The 21,902-nt window shown below is 36.9% G+C and overlaps 1 protein-coding gene across 4 annotated transcripts in view; it reads left to right on the top strand.

Moving 5' to 3' along the window:
* CCSER1 (coiled-coil serine rich protein 1) overlaps positions 1 to 21,378 on the top strand; it is a 721,701-nt gene extending 700,323 nt beyond the window's left edge. For 3 of the 4 annotated variants that reach the window (XM_075751609.1, XM_075751606.1, XM_075751608.1), the window contains one exon: positions 15,910 to 21,378. In XM_075751609.1, coding sequence (XP_075607724.1) covers positions 15,910 to 16,395 — 486 coding nt within the window. In that variant the 3' untranslated portion in view covers positions 16,396 to 21,378. The remainder of the gene's footprint in view (positions 1 to 15,909) is intronic. The other variant, XM_075751610.1, reaches the window with a different exon arrangement.
* Positions 21,379 to 21,902: the final 524 nt, after the last annotated feature.

The raw sequence follows: 21,902 nt of genomic DNA, 5'->3' as shown, positions 1-21,902 counted from the left end.
CTGTGTGTTTCCCACTTTTGAAGGCAGGGATAGTTCATGGAAAGAGAATCACAGAGCACCACGTCACAGGTCAATCTTGCAGGAGGGGTATGACGACTCCTGCTTAGATAATCTCCTCCTCTTCTGGCACCAGCATTCAAATTCTGTGGAGCTCAGGGCAGGAGCAGTTCTCTGCACTGCAGCCTGGCATTCGGGCATATTCAACGCTTTCTGTTGGCATTATTCAACATATTGTCAGTGGAACTCTTTGACAAATTGATTTTTGGCATAGCAGAAACTGCTGTAAGTTCCTCTTCCTTGTAGCTGCACCTCCAGGAAAGTGAGTAAGTGGAAAAAGGGAAGGTCAAGGAAGAGAAAGATGAAATAGAGATGCTGCTTGAGCCTGAATTTTCTCAAAGTATCAACGCACTGTGCACTAAGAAACAACTGCTTGTGGTAAAACAAAGGCTGCGTTGCAGGTTTGCGGTAATCAGGTTTGGCTGTAGAGCTTCTGCACTTGGTTTCCTTCCCTACCGCTATGCAGGCAGCATATCAGCACAAGAGTTTGTCTGCTGAGAAGTGTGTAATTATTCCTACATGAAAAGCCACAAGTCAGCTGTTAACCTGTTTGGCCTGGGGAGGTGAACTGTTGAGACTGCTCTGACGGGGTGTCTTTGTGCTGCTTATTACATGTGGCAGGTAGCAGTTGGTGGGTGTCTTACTGTTTGCCGCTCTTCCTGAGGTTGCTGGTGGCTCTGCATGCAATTGCTCAGCCAGTTGCAGGGAAATGTAATCTTGGGACTATCCTGGCAGCAGTAAATTAGATATATGTTAGGATGAATATGCTCAGTAGTGCTCCAATGCCCAAGAAACATTTGATTCATCATTTTTAGACCTGGTTGATAGGGAAAGGTTCATGAATTGGGGTTTTAAAAATTTCTGCTTGGTATTCCTAATGAGAAAAGGGTACTTTTTCAGCACACCTAGTAGTATAAGCATGAATGGCATCAGTATACTTGATTTTACTCCAGGATCCAGGACACCCTGCTTAATCTCTGTTTCTACAGCTGAGGAATGCTTTGGGACCAGAGCAAAGAATTGCCAAACTAGTGCTTAAGCATCTTCCAGATCCCAACAGAGATTGTGTTTGAGAGACTGAAAGGTAGATGCTATGCCCTTGCTGGACGCCTGGAGGCAATATAGTGGATATGTGCCCTGAATTATAACGGTATTCCCTGTTTCCTGCAAGGTTTATGAAGGTGAGGGAAGATGCTTGCTAATGGTCAAGAGGCAGAAATCCAGAGGTGAGGTGAGCAACTTGTAATAATAATGATCACCTAGGATGGATTGTAAGCATAGCCTGCTACTTTGGATGTGCTGTTGGGATATTCTGGGGAGTTGTTTGTGTGTGCTTTATAGGTTTTTATGAGTTGATGGATGTCAGTCAAATGTAAGGCTATCTTTTATCAATCCTCAGGTTGTGTGTGAGTGTCCTCCTTCATGAATTTCAAACATTGCCCCTCTTTTATGTTTCAGTGTACAGTGAGTTGGGGAGTCTGGTTATGTTGCCTTAGACAGCTTTGTTGTCTATGTGCAAAGTTTTGTTATCCTGCTTCTAGGGCTTTTGTGAGTTTTAAGTATGGTGCCTTTTTAGCTACATTGGCTAAATTTTTAGCCAATTTAAGTGTTGGGGCCTCTCAACCAATAGACAGGTTCTTTGCATGTGGATTACGTTTAATGGATCCTTTGTAGATAAATCACAGTTTTAGAACAGCACTGTTTTGCCTAGGGGGGGAAACACTAAGAACATTTGCAACACTAAGAGTGGTACAAAATAGAGGAGTTCAGCTTCATGGGGATTTAGGCTTACAGCAGAAACTCTGATAGTCAGGTCAGAGATCTGTCCTCTTGAGAGTGACTTCTAAGCTATTTGTTGCTGGAGTGGCATGGCTGCAAGCCAGTGTTTAAGGCGGTCAAAGGGCTCACCTCCTGGAAAAAATTGTGTTCCTTGCCAGATTTATCTGTAAGCTCTTCTGCTCTTGTTTAGGACCAATGCACTGAGTCAACAGTCTTCAGAGCTTCAGTCCTGGTGATAGGTTGTAAATAAAGAAAGTAGAAAGTGAGTTGCAGGCTTTATGTATATGTAACTTCCTAAACCCCATCCTGTTAAGCCGTTTCCTTCTCACCTGGGCTCTTAATCTAATCTCACATGAGCAAAATACCTCCACACAATCACAGAGTCATTGAGGTTGGCAGGTCATCTTGTCCAATCCCCCTGCTCAAGCAGGGCCACCTAAAGCCAGTTGCCCAGGACTAAGTCCAGATGGCTTTTGACAGCTTTTTCCAGGGATGGAGACTCCAAAACTTCCCTGGGCAACCTGTGCCAGTACTCAGTCACCCTTACAGTGAAAAACTGTTTCCTGATATTCAGAGGGAACCTCCTGTGTTTCAGGTTGTGTGCATCGCCTCTGGTCCTGTCACGGGGCACCACTGGAAAGTGCTGAATAAAGGGGAAGGATCACCTCCCTCATCCTACTGGCAATACTTTGTTTAATGCAGCTGAGGATACCATTTGCCTTCTTTGCAGCAAGGGTACATTGCTGGCTCACGGTCAACTTGGTGTCCACGAGGACCCCCAGGTCCATTTCTGCCAAGCTGCTTTCCCAGCATGTCCTAGTGCATAGGGTTGTTCTTCCTCAGGTGCAGGGCTTTGCACTTTCTCTTGTTGAACTCATGAGGCTCCTGTTGGCCCACTTCTCTGGCGTATCAGCCACTCCTCCCAGTTTTGTGGTCATCTGCAGACTTGCTGAGGATACATTCTGCCCTGTCATCCAGATCGTTAATGAAGATATTAAACAGGACTGGACCCGATATTGATCCCTTGGGAATACTTTGTATATCTAAAATGTCTCTTTGATATACAACTCTAACCAGATATTCATCTTTCAAAACTGCTAATTAGAAGATATAATAAATAGAATAATTTTTTTTTTCCTTAAAATGTATTTAAAAGACTTCTATTTGCAAAACAATGTACTTGAACAAATTGCTTTGGTTATGACTTATTTAAAGTAACTTTATACCCTTAGTTTGGCAGAAAGGAGGGATAGAAGACTGCCATCACAACAGCATGTGGTGCTCAGACAAGACAAAATTAGGCTGGTCCCTAATTTATATGGTAGTAAATAGCCTTCAGGCACATGCTTAAGTTCATTCCTGCTCAAGACAGCACAATAAAGCCAGTGGAGGTTTTGCTAGTGGATTCAATGTAACCATGATTTCACTTAAATCTTTCAGAATTTAGGAGTTCCATTAAAATGGTGCTTAATGAAATAAGATGGCAAACATCAGAGGTTAAGAGTTGAGCTGATGTTTATGTCACAAGAAGCCTAAAACTCCCAACCATTTTAGCAGCTATTATGCAGCAACTGGTTAGTCAGCAATACTACATTAATTTACAGCTGAAAAGCCTATAAACCCAAGTGAGCAAATCATCTTTGAGCAACCTGGTCTAGTGGAAGGTGTCCCTGCCCATGGCAGGGCGGTTGGAACTAGATGATCTTTAGGATCCCTTCCAAACCAAACCATTCTATGATTTTCTATTACTTTTTTTTTCAAGTGAGAGACCCACAGTATGGGCTGTAAAGAAAAGAAAATGTAAACGTTTACATTTACAGAGAAAGGGTATGCTGTAATAGGCAGCAGGTAAATGTCTCCCTATGTGCGTTATTACAGGAAGTTGGAGGTATAGTATCAAATATAATATTGCTAACCTTCCTTAGGCTGGGCAAATGAATAGAGAAGCAGAAACCAATAAAGGTATTTCAGTGTTTTTGCCAAAATTTTTGATGTTGAATCTCCTAGAAGGAAAGGCAAAATAAGACATTTCAGAGGGTTCTTATTTATTTTTTTGTTCCCTTTTGTTTGTTTTTCCTTGCTAAGTTTGTGTAATATAGCTTTGCTGAAGGAAATAAGGAGCTTATATGCTGAATATTTTGAAATAGCTGCATTAGTTGTTTGCGTGTTTCCAGGGAAGTAAGATGGAAAGGAAGGTTATTTTTCCAAGTAGATCTAGATACTACAAGGTTTTTGTGAAGTGTTGGGTTCTTTGTCATTTTGCAGGCTGTAGTAGGCTCCTCATGGTCATGTATGTATAATTCTCATGTATAATCATTTACGAAAGAGATTACAACCATCAAATCATACATATTAACCACTTACATAACCAAAACTTTTTCCAGACAGGGATAACTCCAAACACAACCAACACTTTCTCCAAGAATTGCCTGTTCCTAAATGTCTTAGACACTAGTCCCCTCTGCTCTTTGGTGACGCTTTATCTCCTACCATATTTTAGCAGCTGTTTTGTCAGCAGATATTACTTATTTTCTTTTATTCAAATACTAATTTAGTATTTGTTACCAGAATATAGCAATATTTCCAGTAAGGACCTGGATTGCATTGTTATAAAAGTATTTTAGTGGATTACAAAGAAATAAAATACATTCTCCATTACTTTAAGCCTTTTAAGTTATGCTTTAATTCTGCCCCGTTTTTTTGGATTACATGATTTCACCAAGAGAAATCTATGGCTTCTACTGCAGAGAAGGTCAGACAAGATGAATATAACATTTTTGCTGGCCTTAAAATACATGAAATATGTGAAATAGTTTTACCTTGTTAGACTTGACTTTTCCAAACACTAAGTAGTATATCTTGTAGTGAACACCATGCTACTCTAGCTGTTCTAAAGACAGCTGAACTGAATGAACCCTTACAGACGTACAGTAAAGATGCTATGAAATATTTTATTCTTTTGTGTAAGCCACTGACATAGGCGGGAAGAGGTTGTTTCATGTACTTAGCTGATGGGCTATCTTACCTATGTGAAACTTGGTTTGTTCAAACTTATGCAGTAAGGGAAGTTTTCTATCACCAACAGCTATACACAGTTTTGAAATGATAAGTGATAGATTTCTGGATTTTTTTAGAACATGAGATAAATTACATCATTCACCTACAAGCACTAACTGTTTTGCTAGAGCAATATCTCTTTAATGTAAATCAGCTGTAAGGACTCCTTATGGGGTCACATTTCTACTTATCTACTTATACCTCTTGGCTGTGAGTCCCCTTCATCTCCCTGACATTTGTTACTGTAAATATATTTGATATTGACAGATGGGAATCAGAGAATAGAATTTATATGAACCAGTTCCATACCAACAAAGCAAATACATTCTTGGATCATTGGTTTAACAGCAAAAAAAAAGAGAAAAAACTTAGTAGAGTTATTCTCTACACCAAGAGAATCCTATTTGTTCTTTCCCTGTTTCTAAGACTGTCAATAGCTGAAAAAACTTAGACATGGAATGATTTACTCAGCATGGATTTATAGCCATCATAGATAGTAAGATCTTTGAAGAAAATATTTTAAGCAATTTTTTTCTGTTATGAATGAAATCTGATTCGCTGATTGCGGTCCTATGGTGCAAAGTTCATACACTTTTTTTTTTTCTGGCTGAATCCTACAGCAGGGAGTCAGTATCTTTCTGGAATAGCAATGCTCCTGTTGAACACACTTAATCTGACCAGTTAAGCCTACAGATTGATTGTAGGTATGTTATAATGTTTTTGTCTAACCACAAAAAAGGCTTAATTATGCAAATTCATTTTAGGAATAAAAAAATCTGGCTACTCTGTGTTATTTCGTTCCTAAACCAGGTAACCTTATATATATATATATATATAAAAAATAAACCCCCCCTATTTTCTCTTTCTCTTCAAGGATATCTTGGTCTCAGTAATCTTGTTGTAAAAATAAAAAGTCAAGTCAATTAAAGGGCAATTAGAATTTCTTTTCTTGTCATCAGGATAAAATTTGCCCTTTTTGTTAGTCCTTTGACTTCTCTGCAGACTGTATACTGAACTGAGGGATAGTGCCACTAACATGACAGCAGCTGAACATCATTTGCCAGTGTATGCAATTTCTCCCACTGTTCTTATAAGTTCAGCCCCTATTGCTTTCAAAAGTAAGGATGCTAATTTATGAAACTCAGTTTAACAGAAGGATTTTTATTGTTGTTAAAGAATGTAATGTAAAAAGGTCAGTGTTGGCTAAGTACAATTTATCTGGGGTTTTATGTAGGTTTTTTTATGAAAGAGCAAACAGTGCCTTGTTCAGAAGGCACACATTCACAGAAATCTCATTTGTGGCATTCACTAATTGAAAGTGGGATAAGAAAGCCCTGAACTTAAAGATAAGTATATAGATTATTTTCTTCACAGAAGATAATAAAAATATACAGAGACACAATAGAGATTTGAGTTCCTATATGTCCAGCTGATAAAGCAAAAGCCTCATATGCCAAAGTATTTAAGATTCTTATCCTAAACATAACAGAAATACTTCTGTAAGTATAATGTCTAATGTATACCTCCACTTTTTAAATGAGAATTTATAAGCAATTAATGTGGACACTATATTTTTTCTTTCTTTTCCTAAAAGTATGTCTCAGGTATAGAGCTATATAGTATATAGATAATCGAACATTGCATATTTAAATCTTTTTCAGACTACTACTTCTAAGACAACTGTATCCTGCTATCTTATCCGACTGAACACATAGTCATATACATTTCGTTTTACATATGGAATTTCTGGTACTATAGGAAATCATGTTAGGTGACATTAGAGTAGAGAAATAAATAATCGTATAATTAGAAACTTGGTAAAAACTAAACATAATATGTTAGTTGTCAAAGGTAATTGCCATCTACAAGTCAGTTTTAATTCAGATGATCCACAGATATGATAATCAGGTTTTGGTGACCACATGTCAGACCTGAGGCTAGGAATGGACTTCATAGCTTTCAGGCAGCTAGTCATCAAAAAAATAGATAAGGTACAAGGTGGAGATCTTTGAACAACTTATTATGTCTACATGGCACATCAAATGCTGTACAGAAATACTAGTTTGGCTTGCAAAGCCAGAACACCTGTGTTAGCGTAGCAATAAATGTCAGCTGAGTAGCACAATTTTTCAGAAGGGCTAATTAGCACTTGTGCAGTTTTCCTGCTTGTAATTCCAGAGCAAGCTCCCTTAGTGTTTCCTCAGGACCTTTGTGTCATACTTCACTGCTCACACTGCATGAACTGTGGTCTTTTGAAGTGACCCTGGTGTTCCCATGGATCCACTTCTCCATTTTCTATCAGTTCATTTTGCATCTATTATGCAAAAGAGGATCTCAAGTGCAGACACCTATGATTTTTATGTGACTGTAGCTAAAAGCATGGCACAGGTGGCCCTGGATTCGTGGGTTGCACAGAGATAGTGAGACCCAAAGTGCTGGCCTATCCAGTCCCCTTCAATGGAGCCTGGAAGGTCCATGAGCAAGTCTGACTTGGGCACCTTATTGTAGACTCTGCTGCCTGTGACCAAAAGTGGAGCCTGTGTATAACAAGAACTTAATGAAGATGTTTTCCTCCTCATTGGCCGCAACAGCTGTGGCTACCCAAAGAAGCTGAGGGGAGAGGAGGTCAGTAAAAAAAGATGCTAATGGCATCGAGAGAGACAGAGGTGATCTGAGAATTGCTGGAGGGTGGGAGAGCTAGTCTTTGCTAAACACAGGATGTTTCTAAGACTAGGGGTTTAACAGTTTTTCAAAATGGGCGTAAAAGTCCATTGCATCTTTCTTACCATTTTGTCCCCAGGTCCAAAATAAGAAAAGTCCATCTGGTAAAAATTACCTTTTCTGGATTGATTTTCTGATCTTGGGGAAGTCTGAGATACGGACTAAGTGAAATAAGATTTGTTATCTCACATAGTATGTCCTATTGTTCTGTTGTCATATCACTGAAAGATTCACACTAGTAGCTCTTAATTTTCATTAGTATTTTTATAGTTATTTAGAATAAGGATATAACAAAGTGTATTCAGTATCATCTAAATGAATTTTGTACTATTTTGGAAGAATATGACTAACACTGGCGAACAGCTGCAGAGTTCCAAATGTTTAACTTGGAAGGCATGGCAAACAGCTGTAAAACGCAAAATTTTCTATTAGCTTTCCTCATGGGGAAAAAAACCCCATAATCTTCCAGTTAACCCTTGAAATGCAGTATTGAGAATGCAGAGTAGTGATTCACTGTGAGTTACTAGAGATTAAAGGGAAATTCTTCACTGTTTTCTTTCCACTTTATAAAACAGCATTAGGCTTTGTTGCCCTTAATTGTGCATTATTACTTACATAAATTAATTTTTTCAAGGATAATTCTATGCTGTGAGAAGATTTAAGCCCTCTGTGAGTTACTTATCACACTGTATCACCAATACCATAAAATCCTTTTAGGACATTAGTCCATTTAGGTCTATAGTTCACTTGTATTCAACGGGCCTGTTGGTTAGAAGGGCATTATGGGAAGAGGCATGCATTTTAGCATGTTGCAATTTTTGCAACATGTTTGAAAGACAGAAAGAGAATTGTTTCTGATTTATGTTGACTGCATTCATTTGGTAATGGATGAGAGCAGAGCTTGCAAATTGATCAGCAGCTGGTTCTTACCCATAACCTGTTGATACTATTCCATGCCTTATTTTGACACTGGGCTTTATTTCTTTCATGTGTCACATGTTGCCAGAAGGCAGCATCAGTTGATCAATAGTTGCAGATTTGGGTTGTAAAAGCTACTCTCATGTTCCAGGTGCTACTGAAATCAATAAGAGTGAGTGCTTTTTAAGAGACTTGAATGAAGAACAATTACCTGCTGCAGCTAAATTACATTTTGTATTGGATCATCTCTAGGCTGGAAGCTGGTGAGCACAAAAATGAGGAGGTGTAGAAATTAAGGAGCTGACATAGTGACAGATGTGGCATACCAAAGTACTGAGTTAACCTGTGTTTTGGTAAATTAGATCTGCACTTATATAAACTGTCAGAACTGTGAAAGGCATCTGAAGGGATATAAATTCAGAAGTGTGATGCAGAGCTTCATATGTTCCATCCTTCAAAGAAATACAGAGTTATAGCACCTTGTTTTGTTTCTGGACTTCTTTATGTTGCTTTGTGTTTTATGAATCCTGGGCTAGGCTGCAAATGGAGGCAGTTCTGCAGAAGGTGCTGAATTCCAGCTGAGACCTACCAAGGGCCAAGTGAGCTACGCTGGGCTGTATAGCAAATTTTACATTGGAGGATACTTTTTTACATCCCTCATTTACCTGCAAACACAAAATAATGAAGCAGTAGAAAACTTGAGGGAATCCAGAAAGTTTTCAGGTTTCTGTCAGAATAATTGCTCTCTTTAGAGTGCGTTTTCATTAGCACCTCTGAAAGCAAAAATCCCTTGGGATGGTAAAACCTTGTTTTTCAAATACACTGTTGTTGGCTGGTTGTCAGGATACACTGGGTACACTGGTGAGAGAGTATTTTGTTTGGTTTTATTCTCTATGCCTACTGTCAGAATGATGTATTTAAGAAAGTTGTTCTACTTGGAAGAATTACATTATAGCCATCTAAGATGGGAGAATTACATTATAGGCATCTAAGACTTCCAAATGCCTCTGGGCACAGGCATCTTAAAAATCTGCACCCTTTTTTGAGTGTTTTTGTAATTCATGCCTTTTTCTGTCATTTTATATCAGTACTATATCACAAGATAGTCAGCAACAGTATCCATTTTTTAATGTCCTGCCAGCAGTATTGTCTTGTCGTTAACTCTTGTCATATTTCACTCATTGGGCTTGAAAATGGAAAGTGATGAATGGCTGCAGTGTTTTTTTAATAACATGTCCCATTCTGGAGCTTTCTGTAAGAGTAGTCAATTTTCATTACTTTAAAGTGGGTCATTGAGGGGTTTGGTTTTTTTTTTTTTCTTAATATAAGAAAAAGTTGCCAGAATGAAAATCACTAAGAGGAATCCAAAAAAGAATTTGTGGAAAAAATATTTTAAGAATATTAAGTATACAGTTTTTGTTTGGTCTTAATGTATTTAGCACCAGTGTGGAATAATCAAACCTAAAATATTTACTTCTTTCTCGTATTCATGTACCTTAAAACACCAGTGATCATGATACAAACCTATCAAAGTTTTACAGCAAATAATATTTCAATAAAAATCTTGTTGTTTGTTGTTTTTTTGGAGGTTGGGCTTTTTTTTTTTGAGAAATAGACTCAAGCAAGAAAACATGCACTTTTTTTGTGTTTAATCTGATCAGGAAATTCAAATCCAGATGTTTTCTTAAACTTTAAGACATAATGAAACAACAAAGGAGGCTTTTTTCCCCCCCTCTCTATATATTTAACATGGGCTACTATTGAAAGAAATTTCAGAGCCACATTTGCATCCCAATTGCAGCCCATTTCCTGGGTTCAGAGTTAGGCAGACTGTGGGGTAGCATTTGGGGATTTCTGGGGCAGAGAAGTTGTTGGTTCTAGCTGAGCTACTGAAAAATAAAAAGGAAAGAGATGAATGGATTTTTTGCTTCAGCAGTCACCAGCTGGCAGATCGGGTCCTTGGAGCGCTGCCAAGCAGCAGTTTACAGCAGCCCTGCAGCTGCTCTAGGCGAGGCTGGAACATGACTGGCATGAAGCCACCTTCAGCTTTGGACAAGGACTCAGCCTTCAAATTGGCAAACAGATGTGTTGGGATTGTGGCTTTGCTCACTCACGTCTAAAGCTCATAGAACGCAGTCGGTACCTAAAATTCCACTGCAGAAAATTTTGCATTAAACATTTACAGCAAAGTAAGAAGAAATAGGTTAAAAAAAAAACACAAACAAACAACAAACAAAACCAACCAAAAAGCCTCTAGTTTTTCCAAAGTATTTTTCTTGTTGGTACTGGATGTGTTGATTTCACTTTTCTGGATTTCATTCTGGGATATTTTTTTTTTCTTACTCTGACCAGATCATAAGGACTGTGAATAACTGTAAAATGGGCCAGCAAGAAAACTCAGTTGGATTAGATTCTTTCAGGCTAAACTACCTGAATTCAGGAAATGAACAACAATATATGCTTCTTTTCAAATCTGTATGTTGTGATTTTTATAAAAACGTTTGAATTATAACAAAGAGTAACTTGCATGACATTCAAAGCAACATTGGATTTTTTATTGATAGTATTTTTGGGGAAGAATAATGTCATTCGGGGGGGTGGAGTGGAGAAGATTTCTTGTTGATTTTGACTCCCATCTGACCACTTTTCTCTTTCTTCCTGATTAGAAACTGTTCTTCAGTAATTTGTCATAGATAACAATGACACTATTGCTTTTTGACAATGTTTCTGCTAAAATATCTTCATTCCATGACTGTGCATCTGATAGAATAAGTCTGTCTTTCCTTGTTAATCATATGTGTCTTATTGCTGGAGATGGGGTCAAACCAATGTCTTAGAATACTGATGGCACATTCTAAATTTCTATTGATGTTTTAAAATTTAGGTAAATCAGCTCTTAATTTGCCACCACTTGGTATTTGTTTATATATTCAGTAGGAGGAGAATTTCAGCAAGTCACAGCTTCACAAAACTGAGTAAGACCTTCCTTCACCACATATATATTATTAAATATTTATCGATACATACACATACACTGTTTCCCCCCATTGTCCAACAACCAGAAGCAAATATTTTGGAGACCTACAAACCCAGCATGTATTTTCTAAAATAAAAATATTTCATGTGAAATATAACCTTGATAAGGAAGAGGGAAGAAACACCACAGTGCCAGATATTCAAAACAGAGCATTTCATCAAGATCAAGTTAAAAATAGCAACATAAAAAATCATGTAATCATGCCTTGTGCCTTTTACTGGTACCCAGTTTCAACAATATGCCTTGCTCCAAACATGCTTCTGCACTCCTCATTTTCAAAACTAGTTGATTCTTCTATATTGACTTTAAAACCTACCTTGTTGGTGTAACTCATTTCATAAGACTTTTTCCCCTACAAGTTTTTATTTTTTATTCTATTTCAAGAGACAAAAGTAACTGCTAAGCCGGTCTTAAGACTATCAGACAACTTGTATCCAAGATCCCCAGCAATGGTCATGCTTCTCACTGGAAGTGGCCTCTGTATCCAAGGCTACAAATGACTGCAGCAACATGCTTAAACTCTGATTATTCAGATGTCATGCTGTTTATAACTGAGTAATCTCGCTGAATGAAGACAAGAACATGGGTAGTTGCTGATTAAACAGATAAATTATATGCTTTTGCTGGCACTTCAATAGCAGCTCTAAGAAGAGAAATTATTCTTAATTCCTAGACTTTTTATGGGGCAGTGTATACCACTATGAAAATTTCTGAGGCGTTTTTATTAAAACAAGTGTATACTGATCAGGGTGCATTATCAGTGTCTATTTTTGTCAGTGTTGGGGGGAGGTTATGATTCATCTTAAATATATTGTTTATATTGAATATATTTTCCATTAGTTTAACTTCAATTCTTAGACAAAAAGTTGAGGCAAATAATAAAAAAACCTATTTATAAGCACATAGAAGAAAACAAGATGAACAAGAGCCAACATGGATTGCAAATCAAATCAATTGCCAAACCAATCTAATTTCATTCAACAGCACAGTAACAGGCCTTCTGGCTAGAAGAAAAGCTGTAGATGTCAGATTTCTTGCTTTTAGTAAGTTTTTTTTTGTACTGTTTTATAAACATACTATACAGACTAAATGAAACAAACATAGAGTAAATTGGAAAACTGTCCTTGGAAATTACTTACCAATGGCCCAATGTTAAAAAAGAAGGGGTTTATGGTATTTCATACTATTCATTTACTACCTGGATTATGGACTAGGGAATATTCTTATTTTACAGTTTACATGAAGTTGGGTGGGATGGAAAACATATTAATGGATAAAACTGGAATTCAGAATGATCTTGAAACATTAGATAAAAGATCAGAGGAAAAATAATGAAATTCAAGAAGCAAATGAGAAATTATGTCTTTGTCACAATAATCAGCTGAACAACTTAGTAATAATTTTGTAGAAAAAATCTTGGAACTATTATGGACAACCAGATGAACATGAGTGAACAACTTCATGCTGTTGCAAAGTAAAATTACTAGCCTTGTACTGGAAGAAGTATGAATTAAAAAGAAGCAGGTGAAGAAATCATTCATAGGATTAATAATGCTGCTTCTGCTTGGTAGTGATAGGGGATTACCTTAAGTACTGTACTCTTGGGCCATCTACTTCAAGAAAAAATGTGGAACTACTGAAGAGAATCTATGGAGAAGACAAATGTGAATGACTCAGAGTCTAGAAGATCGCTCCTATGAGAAAAAACCAACGTGCTATTTTCTATTCTAGAGCAGAGAAGATTAAGGGGTAGCTTGACAGCATTCTTCAAAGACATAAGCAGGAATTCAAAGACCAAAGAGCGATTCTTTCTTCATTTTCATGGTAAAGACAGGTAGAAGGAATAGACTTGTAGCCAGAAAGATTCAGTTTAGACATTAAGAAGCTCTTTCCTAAAATAAAGGTAATGTAGGGGGAGAGGTCAGCTGAGGAGGCTGTACAGATTACATCAATGAAGGTCCTTAACAGCTGGTTACAAAAAAATAATGTCAGGAACAACATAGGGATAAGCTCATGCTAACTAGGAGTGCAAAATAGATTAGATGTTCCATCATGAAGTTCCTCTCAGTTCTATGATATCAATCTTTAGGTTGTCAAAGGGCATAGGGTGACATCTGGTAACTCCAGAAACATTCCCTTAGAACAAATGCAGGGATTTTTGGCAGGGCATTGAATTTGACTCTTTTGTCCCAGTAGAAAGATTTTATTTACTGGCGTAGAAATACTTTTTTTTAAAAAAGTAACTGAACTTACAGACGGCTCTCCGCAAGAATGATTCCCTAGGAATTAAACTGAATTTCATCTCGACATCTATGTGCTGTAGGCATGAAAACTTGAGTGATGTTTTCCAGAAGTGTTCTACTCCCATTTATGAATCTGGGTGCAATCAGCACTGAGTTAAGTGGGAAAAATGTTACGCCAGAACTAATAATTTTTGAAAATACAATCTTTAATACCTAAATGCACTGCAGTACTTGTATCCAAACCTCTGTGTGAATTTGTGTAGAAGCATGACCATTAGCCTACCTGCACTAAAAAAAGGATGTAAGCTGTGATTATTGACTGTATCATTCAACTGTGTTGCTTAAAATAAAAATGTATGTGAAGTGATGCAGATTGTCTTAAAACAATATAGTTTCCTATGGAATCACGGAAATATCCTGAAATATTTTTAGCAAGGTATTGTTGTAAGACTTGGGAGTATTTTTTAATTTTCTCAGCTTTGTTCTGCAACGACAGGGCCCATATAGCAATGTAAATGTCAAGAAGCTGCTACTATGTCCTTTCAGAGTGCTGTTGCAGAAAATCTATACGGAGTAAAATTGGACTTTTGTTGCAAATGAATGTCAGAACTAGGTGCTTTGACCAGTACCTAGGAAAGTGTGACAGGGATAAAACAAGGGCAAATGTGTGTTCCAAAATAACTTTTAAAATAAGTTACAATAGATGCTGTTATTATAATTGTTCCTCACATAGCTGTAGCTTAGTTACCATAACCTGACTGGATTAAAAAAAAAAAAAAAAAAAAAAATGTCAGAGGTGCACTAATTGCAGTGTAAGTTAAAGATTTCCTTGAAATATCGTCGGGATATGTGTCTGGAGAGGTTAATGAAACACACCCCCCTTCCTTTTTTTTTTTTTTTTTTTTTTTAAACACAATGTTAGATAACAAATGACAGTAGAGTTAAATAGGTTACATCAACAACTTTTGAAACTCACATACAGCTTTCAGGTACTTAATTCTTATTGAGCAAATTGGTGTCGTATGTGTTTTGTAACAATATATAAGGAGATGAAGCTTCCTTACAAAGCCATATAGGCTCAAAACTCAGGTTCATCTAGGGACCAGACTTCTGAACATTGACAGCTCAGCTAGTGCCATTCCTCAGCACAAGCACATCTCCCTGTGATCCAAGTTCCTAGGCATCACCTCTGGAATCTACCCAGTACAGTCAGTAGTGGAACAGGTAGAATCCTGCTTTCACTGCATTAACATTTTCTCCTAACAGTTTATTTTACTTTATACACTGAGAATACATTTTTTAAATGTGTGGGAGAAGGTCCCACAGCCCCATCATATCCTCCCCAGCCACATGTTCTGTGGAGGACAAAGTGAAGCATCACACTAAGTGCACGCTGGACATCTGCAGTGATCTGGCTTGCCATGTACAGATAAATTCCCCTTATTTACACAAATACATGCATGCTCACACAGCATCAAAAGTTGCTAACGTGCTGGAATCCTTCTTATGTTGTATTTTTTCCAGGCAGCTGAAATAAAATTATTGCTCTGCTCTGGCAGAGAATTTTGGCATGTATTTTACTGTAAGTACACAAAACACCTAGCTTCAAGGGAAAATAAAAATTGAGCATGTTCTGAGCTTAACTGAGGCATGAAGATATTCACAAAAGATGTTCTTTAAATTTTGTAAGTATTTGAGAGTATTAAGAGTTGAACTCTACGCAGTCAAAATTCTTGTTTTTTCATCATGTAATATGCTTTTGGAAATCTGTCTTTAATCCATGGGAACTTTTTATCCATTTATTGTATTCTGGAAAAAAAAAAAATATCTCCTCCTTTGATTTAAACTACTTTTTAAAGAAAATGCCCAAATCATTACCTATAATAACCTTCAATATTAGTTCTGTTAAATATGAATGAACAATACTTCTATGCTACCAATGCTCTGGGAGTTTTACCAGCTTTTGAGATTCGTCTTTTATTTTAATCTGCCAACCCCATGTGCTGTACATCTATAGTGAGGAGTGCTTTATATACTCTGTGCCATTTTCCTACTATGTTCTATTACTAATTTTTTTGTTTTGTTTTGTTTCCCCAGGCTACATATCCAAACAGAATGGTGAGCCAAAGTCTCAGCACAAGGGACAGAAAGTCAGCACATATTCCCACCGAGGACCCTTTTAGATACTCATCAAGCAACCAAGCAATGGCCTATGAAAGCAAGAGCTGTCAGCTGTCTAATTTGTGTCTGAGCAACCTCCTGAAAGAGAAGGAGATTGTGGAAGTCATCAAGCACACTAGAGGCACATACGAAACCCTCGCTTCAGAGGTCACCCAGAATGGTTTGGCCACCACACCACCAAGTACAGCAAAGCCAGCATCCAAGGTAGACAACTACTCAATGTTCTCAGGAGCTCCAAAAGACCAAACTGCTGTACCTCGGCAGCATACCACTTTCACAGGGAGACTTGGACAGCCTCCGAGGGGACCCATCTCTTTACACATGTACAGCAGAAAAAATGTTTTCCTCCACCACAATTTACACACAGCGGAGCTACAGACTTTAGGTCAACAAGACGGCTAACAAGGTGCTTATATTCTTGCTCTGGAAGGAGAGTTGATTAAAGAGGAACACAAGCTTATCTAGAGTTCAGTCTTCAGTTTTCATCTGCTGCTACTTTCACCTAAAAAAAATAAAGTTAAAAATTAATTGCTGTCTATAGGTTCCATACTTCCCCATCTGGAACTGTAGCAAAGGGATGAACTAGATTGATTTGTCATGCAAAAGTCATCATGGGTATAATAAATGGGACCACTTGGCTGGCATTGCTAGTCCAATATTGGCTAAATATATATTTTTTTCCCCCTCTATAAGCAACTATCATTCCCTGAAGTTCTAGAAGGTGATCTTGAATAATACTGTGTATGTTTAATAATGTTACTGTTAAAGTAGATGTGAGGAATGAATAGATAAGTAATTAGTAAACCCTCTTGAATTTCATAGAGACTAGGGAAATAAGGAGTCAAATTTCTGAGGATCTTCTTTTTACACTTTTTTTTTTTTTAATACAATGAAACTTGCTCACTTGTAGAGGTGTGTTACTGCTTCCTGCTGTATGTCTTTCATGCATGCCCCATGCCCCAAGTAGAGGAAGTGACTAATTTTCCTCTAACAGCAAGAACTGTAAGGTTCATAGAGGCTCACCAGGTATTTGAGTCAGTAATTGGGTCCCAAACTGAGAATGTCAGCTTGGTTCCTCAACCTTCCCTTCCCTCTCCCCACCTTTATTTAACTACATTTGAGTGTTTTTGTTCTATCAGGACATGTGAAGTTGTGGCGATATCTGTGCTTTACAGGCACTGTATCACTCACCACACAATGTGACATTCTGTGCTGTGTAGTGCATCATATCATTTCATTTAATTTCCCAAACAAAAAATGGGTGAAAGACTAAAGAAAGAGAAATTGTCTTATTACCCAGTCCAAATTACCTGTGTAAGTTGTAATTTCTGTAGACTGTATTATCTGCACTTAAGTACCTGGTTTATACCACCTCAGCGGCTTTGCTAGTCTTGGCGTATTACACACAAGTGAGATGAATCTAATGCTACCTGATGTGCAGCATGCTGGTCTCATGGCAATATGAAATCATCTGATCAAACCATAGAACTTGTAGACTTATCAGTAACAAAAGATCCTGTTTTCCCCTTTCAGAGGGCTTGAAAACAGGCATCTCAGTCAAGTTACTCTAAACATGTGGCATATACTAAACATGACACTTAGTTTACAACCTCTCTGATGGAGAACAATCTGCTTGAATGATAATAGGACATATAGTTAGTAGTTTATAAATAGCCTAGCACATTTAAGTACTATTGAGGCAGATATGAGACAAGTCACCTCTCTCTTTAACTGATGATGATTAATAACAGAAGAGAAGGGTGCAGCACATTCTCACACAAAGAAACAAACCAGTGTGACTTAACTAAAGTAGCATGTAATGAAAAATGAAGCTTCTGTAGCCACTAAAAATGCCGTAACTTTTAAAAGATAAGTCACATAGGGCATATAAAATAAATTAATGATATCATTTTTACCTAAAGATATCTGCTTAACTGCTTAATACTCAGATTAATACAAGGATTGGTTTGATTAAGAAAAAATTAGAGTATGAGTTTGGCAGATATTCTGCAAAGTCATTTCAGTGACCTGAACTTTCAAGATCCTATTTATTGAGGATTTTAATTTGGTTAGAGCAAATTTTATGACATTATCTGATGTTGAAGAGAGCAGGTTTTGTCTAAATATTCTGTAGTGGTAATTTTGGGTATCCAGAGCTGGATACATAAGAATCAAGACAAACATTTGCCAGACTTCTTCGTGTTCATGTGTGCGTTGCTACTGCCAAAACAGAACGTGCAAAAATTGCAAACACAGATTTACCGAATTAACTATGGGTATTCAAGACTCCCAGTCACGCACTGAAACTCATAGTTTAAATTCTAGCAAAAAAAAATTTAAAATAGTAGTAACAGAATTTCACTATTCAGAATCATCTTTTCATCTGAGCAATCTCTTAAAGTCATGGTAGATTGGAAGGACAGCTGGTTCTTAACTAACAATACTTTTCAGTCTTGCTCATCTCAAGAGCTGATGTATGCAATTATATTTCAGATCTGTAAATAAATTAACATACACTGTAATCAAGGAATTTTTTTTCCAGGATACAAATGTACTATACTACATTAAAAACAAACAAACAAAATACTCTTCAATTTGAACTTAAGTACTGTATCTATAGTTGTTTTTTCCTGGAAAAATGGACTTTTGGATTACACTTTATTAAAAATATCCATCTATACATTTCCAAAAGAACATTTTAAATGCTACTATTTTCTTGGAAAATCTTTTATAAAGCTGAAACTTAAAAAAACTGGAGAAAACAGTTCGATTAAAGTGAGGGATATTTTTAAAATGTCATCTTGAAGCTGTTTTGTATCAGTATTTTCAACATTGTTATGTTATTTGTAATACTAAGTGTAAATCTCACCCACAGGAGGGTATTAGCCACATGTTAATGTACAGTACAGCAGTAACTGTAAAACAGAGGTCCTTTGATCCTCTTGTGTATATAGTAAATCATAAAGCAACAGCATGTGGACATTCTTGCAGTGAATTGATTCCTTTGTACTAAAAATCTCTAGTTTTTTAAGAGTTCCATGTATAAAATGATTTATACATTTCTCCAAGGCTGTACATATCCAAAGACATGACACCGGGGGAAAAGGCACTTATTATTTTTTCCACGGATGTACCTTTTTTTTTTTTTTTTTTTTTTTTTTTTAATATGTTTCTGTACAACAAAGCATAACTAAAATTTCTACTGAAAATTACTTGTTACTTCCATGTCATTTGGTGTGATACAGGGCATTTTAAGGAGGAGGAAATCCCCAAAGACAAACTGTTTCCATTCCAAGCGATGTCCCATTTTTTTGAAGCAAACACTTGGCAAAAGAAACATCAGATCTGTGCCCTAAATATTTTTTAGTAATTTAATAGAGCCACACATGAAATGGTATATCATCTCTAGACTTCCCTTACTAGAATGTTTCTACTGGATGTATTTATAAGATACAATAACATGTTAGGGCCAGCCCTGGTCATAAATTATTAAGATGGAAAGAAAATGCTTGTCCAGTACTGTTCTTATATTTGGCTTTCAGAGCAGTGGAAAGGGTTTTTTTGGTATACCTTGTGCACCTGAATGAAGTTCAAGCTGTGAGCTTGTGCATACCCGAGGGAGAATTCTTACTACAAACCTCTCCTCTATTTAGGCTGTTTAGCAGCATCTGAAAGCATCCTGCAACATAAATTTCTGCCACCTTTTCGAGACAGGCCAACCCTCTATACATAAAATGACACAGCCAGAATAGATTCCTTTTTTTCAATCCAGACTGTTGTATTTAACTTTATTGCTTTTCATTTCAAAATGCACACATCTACGTAAATATCAGAAGGGCTTTTCTTATGTGTCCTTTTTTCTGGAAATTATATCTAGACTAAGATGTTCACATGAGGTTTGGATAAGCATATGAAAACTTACCTATGATAGTCATGTTTGTTCTACAAATTCATTGCAGTCACTACCTAAAAAATGGATATTTTTCCCTTTCCTAAAAGCCAGTTTGGAAGTAGTGATTTCTGTCTGTGCTGATTCACTTTATACTGTTAAATACACAGTATACTCTGCAAACTAATAAAAACAGGCTACTTACAAAGCAGTACTGTAGTTTATATGCCATAACTGTTGTGCCATGTCTCCACTGGTTTGATTGGTATAACATTGACTTCGATTAGACTATACTGAGTTAAGTGAACTGACAATTGGGATTGTGGCCTTTAGTCCAACTAGTCTCAGTTTATGCATAGGAGATCTCTGAATTTGGAAACCATTCTTCGTTTACAGAAAAAACAAAAAAAGTTTTGACCTAGCAAAAATGCCAATTCACAATCTATAGCAAATGTACTTTTTTTTTTGTTCATGTTTGAGAGAAAAAAAAAAAAATCTTTGCAAAACTCTTTGTACATCTATGTAGGTCATAAATGAAGTCCAATAAAGTAACAGTAACTCTAACAAAACTTTGAAATAAATACCTGGAGCAAAAAATCCAGGGGAGTCTTACAGATGTTTGTAGTGGTTTGAAAGCGTAAGTTCTGTATCCAAGTGCATTAATGAAATATGTCCTATGCCCTCTTTTCTTCCACTCTTGCTACTGATGATTTTTTTCTGAAGGACAATTTGCTGTTTGAAGCTTGTTCCAGATGAAGTAGGCAGTAGAGTGAAAAAGTACATTGAAAATAATGGTGGAGGACTTCTACCAGCTTGGAGAAACGCATAGCGTCATTTTCAGGATGTATTTTAGTGTTCTCCAGTCAGTAAGAAGTTGGCAGAGATCCCTCAGGAACTCAAATCATGCAGGCTATGACCGCCTTTAAATGGAATTTACTTTAACATGTCCTACGTAAGGCACTTCTAAGATCATTTTGAAATTTCAGCAGCTGCAGAACATATCTTTCTGATATTTATTTTTTTAAAGATAAAAATGCCATGTGCTGGTTTTAACCTAGTAAACTCAGTCTGTTTGGATGTTGCTTTCTCACTGATGATCTGTCCAGGTTGTGAGAGTGTATCCACTGTGATACATATGATATAAACTTCTTATAGTATAAAAGACACCGAATACTTGTCCTCTCCGAGGGGCTTGAGATTTGCAGTGTATTTTCAGTCTAGGGCAACTGTCTGGATTTAATTAGCTTCTTCAAGGATCTTCTGTTGTTGCAAATTTAATGGTAAAGGAACTTATTGAAATATTTTTGAAATATTTTGTGCATTTGGGTTTTTGTTTGTTTTAATATTTTTCCATATCTAAAGAAAAGAGAAAAAAAATGCAACTTTTATCAGCATAAATTTCCTATAAATCTGAGATTCTCAGTAGCCACAACTGTCACTTGTATTTTATACAGTTGTGAAATATTTTTGAACTTGCCATTTTTATTACCTTCATTACCAGGAAATCATTACCCTAGTTATGGGGGGTTTTTTTGCCCTTGATCTTGTTCTTGAAAAACAGAGGGAGGACTGCAGGATTTCTGCAGAAGTAATCCTACCTCTGTGAAAGCAGGGCAACAATAAACTTAAGTTCTCTGATTCCTGGGGATGGAAAACCTATTCTGATAGATCTTAACTATGAAAGATTTGTGAAATCTGATGGATGTGGCAAGTGTCATCTCTGTTGGTTTACCAAATCCTTCTAGAGGTTATAGAGCAGAAAATACTCCACTTGCGAAGATTTTTCTATTGTGCAAATAATATCTCCTTATATTTTGTATTGTGACCCTTGCCGCGTCTCTCTGGATTTCAGAAACAGTCCCTTTTGGTATGGACTTGTGCTGACTGCGTAGACAGGATGCACCACGGTGTCATTTCTGCTTTAAGAAGGCTCCACTGGATTTTTTAAATATCATTAAAATGTTTAATATTTTCTCCCAGAACTGTAGTGCTGCTGCTACTGTAGTAAGCGGTACACTCA

This window comes from Balearica regulorum, chromosome 4 (assembly GCF_011004875.1).
Source record: "Balearica regulorum gibbericeps isolate bBalReg1 chromosome 4, bBalReg1.pri, whole genome shotgun sequence".
NCBI lineage: Eukaryota > Metazoa > Chordata > Aves > Gruiformes > Gruidae > Balearica > Balearica regulorum.
Note: the sequence above shows the minus strand (reverse complement) of the source record. Positions and strands in the feature narration are given on the sequence as shown.